This window comes from Taudactylus pleione, unplaced genomic scaffold, assembly GCF_031769625.1.
Source record: "Taudactylus pleione unplaced genomic scaffold, aTauple2 ptg001846l, whole genome shotgun sequence".
In the NCBI taxonomy this organism is placed as follows: domain Eukaryota; kingdom Metazoa; phylum Chordata; class Amphibia; order Anura; family Myobatrachidae; genus Taudactylus; species Taudactylus pleione.
In genome coordinates, this window is record NW_028286243.1 from 113,302 (window position 1) to 130,000 (window position 16,699).

At 47.4% G+C, this 16,699-nt stretch overlaps 1 protein-coding gene across 1 annotated transcript in view; it reads right to left on the reverse strand.

Moving 5' to 3' along the window:
* LOC148436263 (unconventional myosin-Vb-like) overlaps nt 1-4,283 on the reverse strand; it is a gene marked incomplete at its 3' end in the record, with an annotated part of 109,843 nt that extends 105,560 nt beyond the window's left edge. The window contains exon 1 of the mRNA XM_088465105.1: nt 4,031-4,283. Coding sequence (XP_088321231.1) covers nt 4,031-4,057 — 27 coding nt within the window. The remainder of the gene's footprint in view (nt 1-4,030) is intronic.
* Nucleotides 4,284-16,699: the final 12,416 nt, after the last annotated feature.

The window sequence follows — 16,699 nt, forward strand, 5'->3', positions numbered from 1 at the left end:
TTGTGTAAAACGTCTAATTAATTGGCAAGCAGCATTAGGGAGGCGGGGGAAGGTAGTAGGACACCTCCAAGATTAAACCTGTTCTACAACAAGAATTCATTATGAAAGCAGCAGTTATCCAGTCCAAACCCTATACTAGAGAGAGAGACTGTACAATGGTGTAGACAGAGGTAGATGAATGATCAGTGATCCCTGGCACTAAAGTCGAAACTGCCTTCAAAACTTCCGCTTTCACTGTGTACACCTGCGTTTCAGTGTCCCACCTGGTCCCTGCAGTTATTGTTGTAGCCGGCATTCATCGCCGCTCATAGACATTCTCCAGTGATCGCTCTACGGCGTGTCTCAGTGTGACAGCAGCAATCAGACAGCTGCTCCAAGCCCTCCATTTATAGGGGCTCACCCGCCTGAGAGGATAATCTTATTAAATTATAATCCTTTATATCGTATCCTCTAGTGGCCTTTCCACCTTCTGTTTCGTTTTCTTAAGGCCCCCATACATCAGAGATCGATTGCAGCAATCGTGCAATTTGCAATCGATTGTGTATAAAAATCTTTACCTTTTTCAATCGATTGCTGATTGCAGAGATGCCACAATCGATTGAAAAAGGTAAAGATTTTTATACACAATCGATTGCAAATTGCACGATTGCTGCAATCAATCTCTGATGTATGGGGGCCTTTATTCGCGATACGTTCCAATCGTTCCTCCTGACTGAACAGCGCCGCGGAATATACTAAAGCAATAGACATAATAAATAGTCTACTGCAGCAGTATAATTAGTCCACGATCAGCAGCAGCTGATAAAGCCGATATGAATGACTGAAATGCTCTCTGTAAAGCGCTGCGCAATGTCTGTGTGCGCAATATAAATAGGCCCAGCTGTAAATGCATAAAACGCCGTAGCCGTGTCATAGAGCCCCATTACGTGACCTGTTCCTGTATCCAGCATACAAAAACACATTTGCTGGAAGAGCTTGCAATTTATTTTATGCGCCTGTCATGCTGTGAGATATACTTTGCAACAAAGGAAACTATTAAAAAAATGTGAAAAAAAAAAAAAAAAAAGTCCTAAATGACTACAATCAGAGGGACCTTATCTATAGAGTAGACGGTGGGTCTAAAACCTATGAAAGGGAGATAACCCCTTAGGGCACTGGCAACAGGTGGTCCTAGGGATGCATGCGGACCCCACAAGCCATCACGAGGCCCCAGAAACCTTCCTGCTTTATGGTCAGATTTGTTTCCTATAGCTTTAACCCTTGTTTAAAATGCTTACCGATATGTTATTACAGATAGGAGCCTCTTTATTTGATTAGACATATTAAGTGATTACTGAGATAAAGCGGGAATCCAATTATCTGCAGGGTTTACTCCCCACGTTATGCTACAGAGATGGACTTTTCCTCGCAGCTTCAGGAGCTCCAAGGAAAATTCAGCGAATATTTTTCTAATTAAAAAAAAAAAAAAATCACGCATTTTATCCTGATGAAAATGGCACTTTGCATGTGTGAACAGCTAAAGCTGGGTCACACATGTACAGAGGTATGCATCACCGGACGGCGAGGTGGTATGCATCACCGGACGGCGAGGTGGTATGCATCACCGGACGGCGAGGTGGTACGCATCACCGGACGGCGAGGTGGTATGCTGACATATTATCGTCAAGGAGCAGAGAATGAAAAAATATTTTATTTGTAAAGTTATAGAAGATTTTATTTTTCACCAAAAACAAAAAAGATTCGGAAATGAAAAGCCACCGTCTGCAAAAGTGCCCTTTCTGCCACACATAGCGAAGTCCCAATGTCTAGCTTAGGACGGACTACCCCTTTCACATTGCAAATGCCGGGTCGCACCCAGGATTTGTACACGCGTCCATCCCGGGTGTGTCCCGGCTGACATCACTTTCAGACTGGCGGCCCGACACGGCAATAATGCCGGGTTGATGACGTCACCGCCATCACTGCTGAGCCAGCGCTTGGGAGATGAGATCCCAGCGCCGGCTCTTCCTATGCAGTGAACGGGACACACTGAGCCGCGAACCCGGTTGAACTCGTGTTCGAATATGTGGTAAAGCATTTTTGTGAATCAACTTCCCTTTGGTCTAATACTACGGCTCTGAAATAAGTAGTAAACATACCTCAATGGGAACCATAAAAAATAGGTACTTTGCATAAATTCCTGCTGAACAAACCTTAATGCCTCACAACAAGTTTAAGGAAGTATTAAAAGTGCGGCAGCGTTAAACCCTTCAAATCCAAGACTGACTTCTTACATTGATCCCAAACATCAAAAGGTGTTAATCCCTAAACAACTCCACAACCCCACAGACATAACACCACAGAGGGAGCCAGTGTATAAGAGGGCTCAGACTGACTATCTTCAGGGCAGGCAGAAGCCGAGCAGATTACACAGAATTTTAAAACAATACATACTGAACAAGAGCCCAGTAAAGTAGTATTAGCTCCTTGACACGTGCGGCCGGTACATCCACAATGACTAATAGTTCCCGGTAAAATTAGTAAAACTGCATTTTGCAATCACATAGTACATGGTGCAATATAATCTGTACAAACATTAATGGAAATAGATTGCTGTCAGTGTATCAAGGTATTATCTGGAGTTGAGAATATACAAAAGAGTTATTGGAAAATGAGAAAAACAATAATTAAAAAAAATATATAAAATAAAATACCCCAAATATTGCTATAGAAATGCATAAGGTTGTTTAATGAGTAATAATAAGATAATGTTTGACACTAAACTGCAGTATTCAGACCAATATACTGATATATACTGTCCTGTATTCAAAAGTGCTCATTAATACAGTGTCAGATAAAAGAATATTGTATATACCCAATAGCATGTAAGCCTATATGCAACACCTTATAGCAGTATATTAAATACATATTTCAGATGCATGCAATAAAAGTATCAATGGCTATTCCCAGGATTAGGCAACCTATAGATTTCTAGCGGCTATTCAACTGCAAGTCTCTACCAGGCCTGCCATGCTGGGATTTGTAGTTCTACATTCTCTGGATAGAAAGAAGGTACCTTAAATTCTAATGGTAAATGTTACAATGTACTTTTCAATACAGCTGTAATGATCACACAAGTTCTGCCATTTGCACACCTATCAATCCCAGCAGGTATTACAATAGAAATAGGAGTGTCTTTAAATTGTATTTTATATATACCTATGAGACGCAATCCAGCAAGTGATGCAAGCCAGCACAACACAGAGGCTCAATGCAACCCAACCATGTAGCACCATGTGAATAAACTTTATATTACAAAGTTTATATTTTAAATATATTTATATTATATTATTATTTATATTATGCAAATGAGTGAGACAGGACACTGTCTATACTAGCAGACAGGTGACAGAGGGATATACATATTCAAATCAATGCAAGTTACTTCCGGAGTGTCAGAAGCAGGACATCAAGGTGTTGTGTCTGACCTAGTATGTGACCAGTATAGCCAGGGGCTGTGTATTAGTGTCCCTAGTGTGTGACCAGTATAGCCAGGTGCTATGTATAAGTGTCCCTAGTGTGTGACCAGTATAGCCAGGTGCTATGTATAAGTGTCCCCAGTGTGTGACCAGTATAGCCAGGTGCTGTGTGCTAGTGTCCCCAGTGTGTGACCAGTATAGCCAGGTGCTGTGTGCTAGTGTCCCCAGTGTGTGACCAGTATAGCCAGGTGCTGTGTATTAGTGTCCCTAGTGTGTGACCAGTATAGCCAGAGGCTGTGTATTAGTGTCCCCAGTGTGTGACCAGTATAGCCAGATGCTGTGTGCTAGTGTCCCCAGTGTGTGACCAGTATAGCCAGGTGCTGTGTATTAGTGTCCCCAGTGTGTGACCAGTGTAGCCAGGTGTTGTGTATTAGTGTGACCATTATAACCAGGTGCTGTGTGTTAGCGTGACCAGTATAGGCAGGTGCAGTGTGGTAGTGTCCCCAGTGTGTGACCAGTGCCCACTGGGATCAAACTCAACATAGAGTTAGAGGAGCCCCGGTGTCACTCACCCGGGAGTAGAGCTCATACACCGACATGCTGATCCGGGCGGCGGGTTACAGGCTCTGTGTATCTACATGGGGTGATCTCCCTCCGCAGCAGCAGCAGCCGGCGACCTTTAGCTCCTAGTCCCGGCAGCAGAGTGACTCCAATCCAGTCCCCGGCAGCGGCCGCTCCACCCGCCGCTCCCTGCTCAGGTATATGGGAGGGGGGAGAAGGAGGAGGAGAGCACCGGTACTGCACACTCTGTATCCAACACACACCCATTACCACCCACACAGGACTGCACACCGGCTACCGTGCACACACAGGGCAACACATACCACACACACAGGACTGCACACCGGCTACCGTGCACACACAGGGCAACACATACCACACACACAGGACTGCACACCGGCTACCGTACACACAGCACCACGAAGCACGAACTACACACAGCACCACATTCTGCACACACAGTACAAAACACCACATACTACACACACACACCACTACATATTACACACAGCACCACATTGTACGCACACACACCACTACATACTACACACAGCACCACATTCTACACACATAGTACAAAACACCACATTCTACACACACACACACCACTACATACTACACACAGCACCACATTCTACACACATAGTACAAAACACCACATTCTACACACACACACACCACTACATACTACACACAGCACCACATTCTACACACATAGTACAAAACACCACATTCTACACACACACACACCACTACATACTACACACAGCACCACATTCTACACACACACCACTACATACTACACACAGCACCACATACTGCACATACTACTACACACAGCACCACATTCTGCACACAGTACAAAGCACCACATACTACTACACACACCACTACATATTACACACAGCACCACATCTGCACACACAGTACAAAGCACCACATACTACTACACACACCACTACATACTGCACACAGCACCACATTCTGCACACACAGTACAAAGCACCACATACTACACACACACCACTACATATTACACACAGCACCACATACAACACACAGGAGGGTCACACACCCTGTAACGCTGCTTAGGAGGGAAACACACCCCGTAACACTGCTCAGGCGGGACACGCACCCCGTAACACTGCTCAGGTGGGACACGCACCCCGTAACACTGCTCAGGTGGGACACGCACCCCGTAACACTGCTCAGGTGGGACACGCACCCCGTAACACTGCTCAGGAGGGACACGCACCCCGTAACGCTGTTCAAGAGGGATACACCCCCCGTAATGTTGCTCACACCCAGTAACGCTGCTCAGGAGGGACACACACCCTGTAACGCTGCCCGGGAGGGGCACATACTCCTGCCCGGGAGGGGCACACACCCCGTAACGCTGCTCGGGAGGGGTACACACCCCGTAACGCTGCTCGGGAGGGGCACACACCCCGTAACGCTGCTCGGGAGGGGCACACACCCCGTAACGCTGCTGAGGAGGGACACACACCCTGTAATGCTGCTCAGGAGGGACACACACCCCGTAACGCTGCTCAGGAGGGACACGCACCCCGTAACGCTGCTCGGGAGGGGCACGCACCCCGTAACGCTGCTCGGGAGGGTCACACACCCTGTAATGCTGCCCGGGAGGGGCACGCTCCTGCTCGGGAGGGTCACACACCCCATAACGCTGCTCGGGAGGGTCACACACCCCATAACGCTGCTCGGGAGGGTCACACACCCCGTAACGCTGCTCAGGAGGGTCACACACCCCGTAACGCTGCTCAGGAGGGTCACACACCCCGTAACGCTGCTCAGGAGGGGCACGCACCCCGTAACGCTGCTCAGGAGGGGCACGCACCGCGTAACGCTGCTAAGGAGGGTCACGCACCCCGTAACACTGCTCAGGAGGGGCACGCACCCCGTAACGCTGTTCAGGAGGGATACACACCCCGTAATGTTGCTCACACCCCGTAACGCTGCTCAGGAGGGACACACACCCTGTAACGCTGCCCGGGAGGGGCACATACTCCTGCTCGGGAGGGGTACACACCCCGTAACGCTGCTGAGGATGGACACACACCCCGTAACGCTGCTCAGGAGGGACACGCACCCCGTAACGCTGCTCGGGAGGGGCACGCACCCCGTAACGCTCCTGAGGAGGGACACACACCCCGTAACGCTCCTGAGGGACACACACCCCGTAACGCTGCTGAGGAGGGACATACACCCCGTAACGCTGCTGAGGAGGGACACAAACCCCGTAACGCTGCTGAGGAGGGACACGCACCCCGTAACGCTGCTCGGGAGGGACACGCACCCCGTAACGCTGCTGAGGAGGGACACACACCCCGTAACGCTGCTGAGGAGGGACACACACCCCGTAACGCTGCTCAAGAGGGACACGCACCCCGTAACGCTGCTCAGGAGGGACACGCACCCCGTAACGCTGCTCGGGAGGGGCACACACCCCGTAACGCTCCTGAGGAGGGACACACACCCCGTAACGCTGCTGAGGAGGGACATACACCCCGTAACGCTGCTGAGGAGGGACACAAACCCCGTAACGCTGCTCAGGAGGGACACGCACCCCGTAACGCTGCTCGGGAAGGGCACACACCCCGTAACGCTGCTCGGGAGGGTCACACACCCTGTAATGCTGCCCGGGAGGGGCACACTCCTGCTCGGGAGGGTCACACACCCCGTAACGCTGCTCAGGAGGGTCACACACCCCGTAACGCTGCTCAGGAGGGTCACGCATCCCGTAACGCTGCTCAGGAGGGTCACGCACCCCGTAACGCTGCCCAGGAGGGACACGCACCCCGTAACGCTGCCCAGGAGGGACACGCACCCCGTAACGCTGCCCAGGAGGGACACGCACCCCGTAACGCTGCCCAGGAGGGGCACGCACCCCGTAACGCTGCTCAGGAGAGGCACGCACCCCGTAACGCTGCTCAGGAGGGGCACGCACTCCGTAACGCTGCTCAGGAGGGACACGCACCCCGTAACGCTGCTCAGGAGGGTCACACACCCCGTAACGCTGCTCAGGAGGGACACACACCCCGTAACGCTGCTTAGGGGGACAGAACATAACACTGCTCTAGAGATAGGACGTTCCTCACTGTCACTATCCATATGCTAGCTTTCTACTGCTCCCCATAATCAGTAAATTCCATGCAGAGACATTTGCAGCTTGTTGCTCCCTCTAGTGTCAGATAAGACTGAAAGGCTCGTTCACCATTGTAAATCGGGCCAAATGTAATAGGGTGAGAGTTTGGCAGTAAACTCTCACACTTTTTAAACTCTGCCAATGTACATGGAAACTCGCGTGTTTTCAGACTAAAAAAACTCTCAAGATTGAAACTTTCATGTCACCCTTAGGCTCAGTTATGTGGTGGCTGACAGGGCTGTCCTTCTTTTTGTCCACATATTATTTGCTAGGCAAAACCAGTGCTAATGACTGCCAATCACACTGACTAAAAATCATTTTATTTGGTACTGGAACACCAACCCGAGGCACCCCTGCAAGTGCCCTGAGGCTCCCACCCTGGAGGGGTAACACTGTGGAACTTTTCCTGTAACTGACTGTTGTTCTAAATAAACATCGGCAGTCCTCAGTCCGGCACCGGAGAGACTGTGCAACCATCCGCTGCTCCACCACAAGTGAATTGGTTCAACAGCACAGCTTCCTAAAGGGGCCTATCCATTACATGATTTTTTGAACGATCCGACCAAAACCCCCTGGTTTTGGTTGCTTCGTTAAAAAAAATTGTGTTATGGATAGGCTGCAAACGTCCAACGACGCTCACTGCCGCGGACGACTTTTGAAGTCGTCTGTCGTTCCAACACGCTGGTCAATTTCTGCATATTGCTGAACGACTTCAGAAAAGTCGTTCAGTGGATATGCAGTGACCGACCAACGTCGAACGGCAAGCAACTTTTTGCCGCGAAGCCACTCCCTGGACACTCCTAGCAGCCGCCAGTCATCTACTGGACCCGGAAGCACGCAGCAAGCAGACGCCGGGGGACCCACTGACCACCAATGTTTATGCACTGGGAGGGATAGGGATGTCGGTGGTGGTCAGCAGCCATGCGGGGGGGAGGGGTGGCTGTGTATTGCATCTAATGTGCACTGGGGAGGGGGGCGGCGGTGGTCAGCATGGGTGCACCGGGGAGGGGGGCGGCAGTGGTCAGCATGGGGGGGACCCACTGACCACCAATGTATATGGACCGGGGGGGGGGGGTCGGCCTGCAGCCATGCGGGGGGGGATCCACTGCCCCACCAATGTATTGCATCTAATGTGCACTGGGGAGGGGGGTGGTAGGTGGTCAGCATGGATGGATGGGGGGACCCAGTGCCCCACCAATGTATATGCACTGGGGGGGTCAGCCTTGGTCAGCGCCCATGCGGGGGGGACCCACTGCCCCACCAATGTATTGCATCTAATGTGCACTGGGGAGGGGGGTGGTAGGTGGTGGTCAGCATAGGACTGAATAGAACTGTATAGTGGCACTACTGGGAGTCAGCACAGGGAGCACTGCCAAGGGTCACCACTGGGAGCACTGCCAAGGGTCCTTACTGGGAGCACTGCCAAGGGTCCTTACTGGGAGCACTGCACTGTTTATCTTTTTTTTTTTTTTTTTTTTTAATTTCCAGATGTCCAGTCTAAAAAAACAATCATTTTGGATGGGATTCATTGAAATGTACCAGGCCAATGAGTGCCTGTGGAAGGTTGCCAGTAAGGACTACGCAAACAGAGACATAAAGAATCAGGCACTGAATAAGCTGGTGATCTACAGTCGACGCTTAGAATGTGATGCTGACGTTGATTGGGTAAAGGCGAAGATCCAGAGCTTGTGAACAGTGTTCTTAAGGCAGCACAAGAAGTACAAGGAAGTGCAACGTTCGGGAGCAGGTGCTGATGAGGTCCAGAAGCCCAAGCTTTGGTACTATGACCTGCTCGCATTTGTTCTTGAACAAGAGCCAAAGACACGGTCGCGGTGCTCGCTGGAGCCAAGGGTCGAGGAGGAGGACGACCTAGGAGAGGAGGAGGAGGCTCAGGGCCAGGTAAGCTATTAAAAATGTCAAAATGTAGTTGAAGTCAGTTGTTTTAAATTAACAAAAATGTCAACTGATTGAGCGTCTGACTTTTTTACATTTCCCTTGGGTTTCTGATTTTCCATATAAATTATAAATGTTTTATTAAAAATGTATTAATTAATTTTCTTTTTTTCTTCTTTTAATTCCAAGGTCGACGTTCTCGACATGGATCGCGAACCTTCAGGGAGCCCACAGAAGTCGTGGAGTTGGAAACGGAGAGGCCGACTGTGTCAACATCACCTGCTGATCCTCCAGCAAGGAAGAGACGTTAACCGGCTTTTAGGATTCCCGCCTCTGGGCCGACAAGGACTGACCAATTTATAAGACACGCGGAGGAGGTTTTAAAGGTACCCCCGAGTGCAAATCAGGCTTTTGGAATCAATGTCGGCCACGAAATGGATAAGATGACTCAGCCGTCCCCATCAACCTATGGCAAGTTCTCCATCCCACCTTCTACACCGGCATATCCCCCTCAGCCAATTCTGCCTTCTCCGTCACATCTCCACCCATATGCTACGTCGCGTAGCCCAGCGCCACCATCTCCCTATCCTGACACATCGGGGAGTGCTGTGCTCTCCTCATGGATGAGCGCACAAGTTGCACTCCAGGCCGACAAAGATTTTTCCAATTGTTAAATTTTTTTATTCTATGGGTGTTTTTAAATTGTTCAGTCCTTTTGTCTTTGGTTTTTGTTCATTGGACTTTCCCGAACGTTGTGACATCTATGAACTTTTTGTGCTCAAAGAACACTGTTTGCAAGTTTGTTTTTTTCCCTTTACCTTCTTGACGTTCGCATCACGTTCAATGGTGTCGACTGTATTTCCCTACGTTTTTCAGTGCCTGATTCTTTTTGTTTGCGTAGTCCTTAAGGAAGTCATTGGTCTGGTACAATTGATGAATCCCATCAAGAATGATTTAAAAAATTAATATAAAAAAAGTTTATATCTTAACAAACTGTATTGTGTTTTTATTTTTTAATATTAATGTTTATTTTAAAATGTATGGGGTAGGGCTACTGAGGTTGTTGTTTATAGCCAATTGATAAAGTTTTGCCTGGCTGTATCACAATAGGAGAAGGCTCACGTTTGTTATTAACATAGGCGTCCAAATAACGACACCCATCTTAATCACAATGTCAGAACTACGATGGACAACACATCCTACAAGGTAAAGTCCCGTTAAGGGGTTTAGTTTTAGGAATTGTTTCGGGGTTATGGTTAAGTTTTGTGCGGGTAGGGGTAAGGGATTACGTTAAGGGTACAAACACTACTTTGGGAGGGGTAGGTTCTTGTTGTGGGAAACTTTGGTTAGCGTTTAATAAAGATTTTACGTTTGTCACCCCTATGAGAAGGTTACGATGGGTTGGGGCTGAAGGTTATGGTGGGTACACATGGTACGACAGGGAGACAGTCAGATAACGATCGTTATCTGATCATCCTGCATGTGTTGGATGATCGTTATCAATCATCCAACACATATTGCAAGCCCCACTATAGCGGTCCGCAATTAACGATCGCGGGTCCCTATAGTAAACAAGCTACCCTGGTCGATATCGGACTACGGACGATGGTCGATAATTCCATACGTGGCCACGCATTGACCATCGTTTGCGGGGGCCAGAAGCTGTCAGATTTTAATGATAATGATAGGATCGTTATCATACAAGTCTGACAGCTTATCTTACCATGTGTACGCACCATTACGGTTTAGAATACAATAAACAGTAGAAGTTTTTCATCATTCCTGCCAATAATAAAACAATATTTTAATTACATTATACACATTAAAAAAAAAGACTTTTTGTTTATAAGTGAAGAATACAATCAATACAAAAAAACCCATCAAGGATACACCTTCTTTAATGAATATTCACTCCATTCATTAAAAATGTCCACTCCCTTGTCTCTTCACCGACAATCCTTGGTTGTTGGTCTTTAAAGATATTGGACCTCATTCAGAGTCTCTCGTTAGGGCACGCTCGCTCGCTGGGAGCGATATTCGCACATCTGCGCATGCGTATAATTCGCAGTGCGCGTGCGCAAGTCATTCGTTGCGATCTGATTTTGGTAGCTTGCAAGCCACTATCCGGTCGCTGCTTTGAGTGACAGTGTCGTTTGTTGGTGGTAACAGGGGAAGGTGCTTGTGGACGGGGGTGTAGATGTGCAAACGCAGGCGTGTCTGACCGTCAGAACGGCGTTTAATGGGTGTGCATAATTTGCAAAGTAGCGTCATCGCACACGTGATTTGGTTGTCTTTTAGCCTGAACTGCTCGCAGTGTTTGGGGTAGGTTAGGTCAACTCCAAGCGCTGCGAGCAGCTCCGATGGCCTTCGATGTTCACGATTAATCAGGCTCTTCCCAGAGATGACATGTGCTGCGAGTGACAGGTGGAAGGTTTTATAGTCCAGCGTACGCTAACTGCCGTTGCTCACTAAGACATAGAGGGCGTCCTTACAGCGCAAAGAACGATCGCTTGATTTGCATACCTGGCCCCTTTTTGCAAGCGAGCGTTCGCATCTTGTGAGAGACTCTGAGGTCCATTGTTCACAAAGTCTTTCATGTTTGTGAAAGATTTTTTTACATGAAAGACTTTTTGTTGACAGGAAAAGTCTTTGCTCTTTCATTAAAAAAATCTTCTAATGGATAGGCCCCTTAACAGCATGGAGCCATGGACCGGGGAGCCTGTTACTATCAGTCGCCCACCAGCTGCTCAGCATCCGGCTCCCGATACAGCTACGGACCGGGAAGCCTGTTGACACCAGCCGCTCCGCACCCGGCTCCCACTACAGCTGTGGACCGGGAAGCCTGTTGACACCAGCCATTTGGCACCCGGCTCCCACTACAGCTGTGGACCGGGGAGCCTGTTTATACGAGCTACCCACTAGCCGCTCGGCACCCGGCTGCCATTATAGGATGCAGTCAGGAAGCCGACGGTCGAAATGCTGACTGCCAGCTTCCCGACTGTCAATTCCGACGCCTGTCATTAGACCTACGCTGGGTGCCCGATGCCCGGCATATCGAACAAGGTAAGCTGGGCGCAGACAGCCGCAGGGGGGAGGGTTAGGTGTCAGGGCTCCCAGGGGGACTTAGGGTTAGGCACCCCCTGGGAGGGCTAGGTTTAGGATAGGGGAAGGGGGGTTAGGCACCCCCCCGGGAGACTTAGGTTTTATGCAGCGGGAAAGGGGGATTAGGTTTAGGCACTTAGGGGGGTAGGATTAGGGGTACTTATCCAAATACGCTGTCGGGATCTTCACCCCTGCTGGGCTTCCACTGTCGGGACATGCGGCCGGCGGTATTACATACTACGCCCGCTATTACAGCTCTACCACGATCAGGAGCCATCGCTGCCGGCTGACGGGAGATCGGTACAGCCGCCTCAGACCCGGTCCATGCATTTGGCTCCACACCAACCTAGACCCCTGATCTAATCATCCCTCCACCCGGTGATCACATCGGGTAGCCACAGGTACACTCCAATACACCAAGCTTACCTGTAACATATGGGGGTTCGTGCAGGATATACTCTCCGGGCTACATTGTAACAGCATAGACCCTTCTTATACACCAATTACCTGGTCCCTTTGGGTGATCCAGGACTACAGTACGGGATTTATGTGCTGGATATATCCAATACCTCCTAAGGTTGGTTAATAAAACTCTGGTTGCCGAACAGGACATAATTTCTTGCCTTCCCTGGTAATATTAGCACTTAATTAATTTTTATTACTGGAGACTTCAGGAGTTAACCACAGCTATATGCAGATATATCACCTGCTTAATATACCCCTCAGTGTTTAGATTTTCTACTATTGAAATAGTTTCATATGTCTAAATGTGTAGATTTTTTTTTATACATCTTATGATAAATAAATTGTCTTTTATTATATTTTATACCATTTATCTCCATAAATGGCCGTACACACTGGACGATTTCTATGAACGATAACGACATCTTTGAACAATATATCGTTCATATCGTCCAGTGTGTACGTACTAAACGATGAACGATGTGCGCTCCCGCAGGTCGTTAAAGATGTCTTTTGTCGTCTGTACATGCAGCTCAATTTTTATTATGTTGTTGACGATATAGTGCATCTCGTTCAGTATGTACGGGACGAACAATGAACAATAAGGAAGTCTTTAGCCACTCCCTGGAGCCCATCTTTCTTTAAAAAACGGTAAGTACAGTGCTGCCAGCAATGTACCCACATTACTGTCCACCAATGCCCCCTCTAGCCACCAATGTTTATAGGCCGCCTGTTACTACTGCCCACAAATGTATATAGGCTGCCTGTCACTACTGCCCACCAATGCCTCCACTTGCCAACCAATGTATATAGGCCGCCTATCACTACTGCCCACCAAAGTATATAGGCTGCCTGTCACTACTGCCCACCAATGCCTCCACTGGACAACCAATGTATATAGGCCGCCTGCCACTACTGCCCACCAATGCCTCCACTGGCCAACCAATGTATATAGGCTGCCTGTCACTACTGCCCACCAATGTATATAGGCCGCCTGTCACTACTGCCCACCAATGTCCCCAGTGGCCACCAATGTATATAGGCTGCCTGCTACTACTGGCCACCAATGTATATAGGCCATCTGTTACTACTGCCCACCAATGCCTCCACTGGCCAACCAATGTATATAGGCCGCCTATCACTAATGCCTACCAATGTTTCCATACTGCCTTGGAAATAATTATTATCTTAATTTAAATATATTTTATATTGGTATTCAATAAATAGAGATATAATGGTTTACAAATGTATTTAATAGTGCCAAACTCAGGTATTGTAGTCAGGCAGATACCCTGTAATAGACTGTAATTTTTCCGGTGACTAGCAATGTGTACAGGCCACATGTATCTACCCACAACACTGCCCAGTAAGTAAGACCACTTTTCATTTTTTTTCTAAAACTATTTTTGTATAACGTTTATACGATGATATGTTTCCTGGATTATATGTTTATATTAAAGTTTTGTTCTCCTAAATTTTATTACATAAATGGCTGGGAACATGAACAGAGTTCTGGAATGGATTCATTGATTTGTCCCAGGCCTACGAGGGCCTCTGGAGAGTCAACAACAAAAACGACTCCAACAGAGAGAAGAAAAATCAGGCACTAGAGAAATTGGTCTTGTTCAGTAGAGGCCAGAAGAGTGATGCTGACTTACCCTGGGTTAAGGCTAAGATCCAGAATTTCCAAACTGTCTTCATGAAAGAGCACAAGAAATATATTGATGCACAATGTTCAGGAGCTGGGGACCGATGAAGTCCGTAAAGCATCTTTATGGTATTATGACCTACTCCTGTTTACCCTGGAGAAAGAGCCCAAGGAGCTCATTGGATCCAGACATGCCTGAGGTCTTGGAAGAGGAAATGGAGAGTTAAGATCTTCTCTAATTAGTGTTTTTGTAGGGTGACCCCTTTATTGGGTCACTAGGGTTGTATGGGTAAAACCTTTATCCTCCTGTGGGGCTCTTTTTTCTATTATTGCTTTTTCAGTATGTACTATAAGCAATTGTGTTTGAGGAAATAATCATCTCTTTTCAAATGCAATGGTACCTTTGGATTTAACTATTGGTGTTTCTGTGGGCTATTATACTCATATAATTTATATGTATATTCATTAGGATCTTGTATTTTTTGTAAGTTATAGTCAGTTTCCTTGAGTAAACTTTCTCTAATATATCTATAAAAAAAAATTATTTATTTACTGTTGGTATATATCTATCTATTTATTTTTGTATTTAAAAAAAAAATTCTGAGTGCCCAAATTGAGTAATTTAATGAATAACTAAAGAGATCTTGATTCCTACAATCTATGGGATATGATATGAATTGTATTAAGTATTATATATGTTGTTAGGCCATTAGAAAATTCTGCTAATTAAATGATTGTGTCCTGCTGGACAAAGAACTCTGTGATTTGCAGCCTTGGATATATAATCCCATCCAAATGAGGAGGGACTCATCTTGCTTTTTGAAAAAACCTCTATTAAAGAGGAGAAACGCGTCAAGGTTCACATGTTTCTTTTATTGAACTGCCTAAATGCCCTGAATTACCAGTCTTTCACCAGTTAACCTTCTGCTGTTGCTGCTGGGGGCATTTATCCCGGATACGGAACACTGAAGTGTGGGAGCGGCTTCTATTGCCGGTCGTGTCCTCTTGCTACAGCCACTTCCAACCAGCTGAGGCACGGCGTTTGGGCTGCAACCATCTGCATCGCATTGCTGTAGCTCCACCCAGGACAAGCGGCCGCGGCATCCACACCGGCAAATACCTACCCGGCAGCCTATTCCTAGCTGTCTGCCAATCCGCCCAGGATAGACGGTCTAGTTTCACTTACCTCCCAGGACTTTGCTCCATACCCAGGACTGATCTAATTTGAGTGGTGAGTGACCGCAACAGCACTGGGGATCCACAGTCATTCCTGTAACTGGGAGAGAGACGCTTGTGTTTTTTAATTTGCGCAAAGAAGCATTTACTTTTTCTATGGGATTCTTTTTATGTTGAACCATCAACTCCTGAATAACCACGGTCAATCTATTTATTTTGTCCCATAAGGAACAGCACAAGACCTTTACTAGTGGTGTATTTATGTAGAGTGTTACACTGTTTCTGATATGTAACTTTTATTGTTGATTTTAGGAACTGCAGTTCTAATATTAGACTCATTGTTGTGTTATATATGTTTTAGTGATCTCAGGTGCAGACACATATATTTAATTTACTATTACATGGTTTTCTGGGGTTATTAAGGCAGGAATCCCCTTGTGTCAGCTGCCAGTGATTTACTGATGATCTCTGTTTGAATCTAGTGCTCCAATATTTCTTCTTTCACATATTGTCTGTCACGACTGCCCACCAATGCCTCCACTGGCCAATCAATGTATATAGGCCGCCTGCCACTACTGCCCACCAGAGTGACCCATAGTGCAAACACACCCTGTTTTTTAATTTTAAAGTTCACACTAGTACATCTGGGAAGCACTGAGAAGCGTGGAGAAGTGTGCGAGTGGATAATTTGTCCGTGTTAACCATTCAGCTGCTACATCTAATTTTCTATAATGCACTTGATAAATGTTACCTCTAAGCTGATTGGTTAACATTAACAACTTCTCCACTGGCTCACTTCTCCACTCTTGACACTGGTTTTATTTTTCCTTTCCTCCACACTATTAAAATAAAATAATTGTGAAGTCCGCTCAGCTTACTTGGAGTTCCAAAGTTGAAAAGATCTATTTGCACAAAGAAATCAGTGTTCTCCCCAGAAATTTTTTCCAGCCAGGTGGGGGCCTTCGCAATTATGCGTGCACCGGGAATAGGGGTATCTCCCTTACCAATCCAGTCCAACAGGTCTCGGGCTGCTTCCCCACTGGCTCTCAGTCAAAAATGCCCATTATGCAGTGCCCCCTGTAGTTTAACTTTGCCCTTATGCATTGCCCCCTGGCTGAAGTAGTGCCCCCAGGCTGGCCCCTTATGCAGTGCCCCCAGGTTTAATAGTGTCCCTTATGCAGTGCCCCCAGGCTGGCCCCTTATGCAGTGCCCGCAGGTTTAATAGTGTCCCTT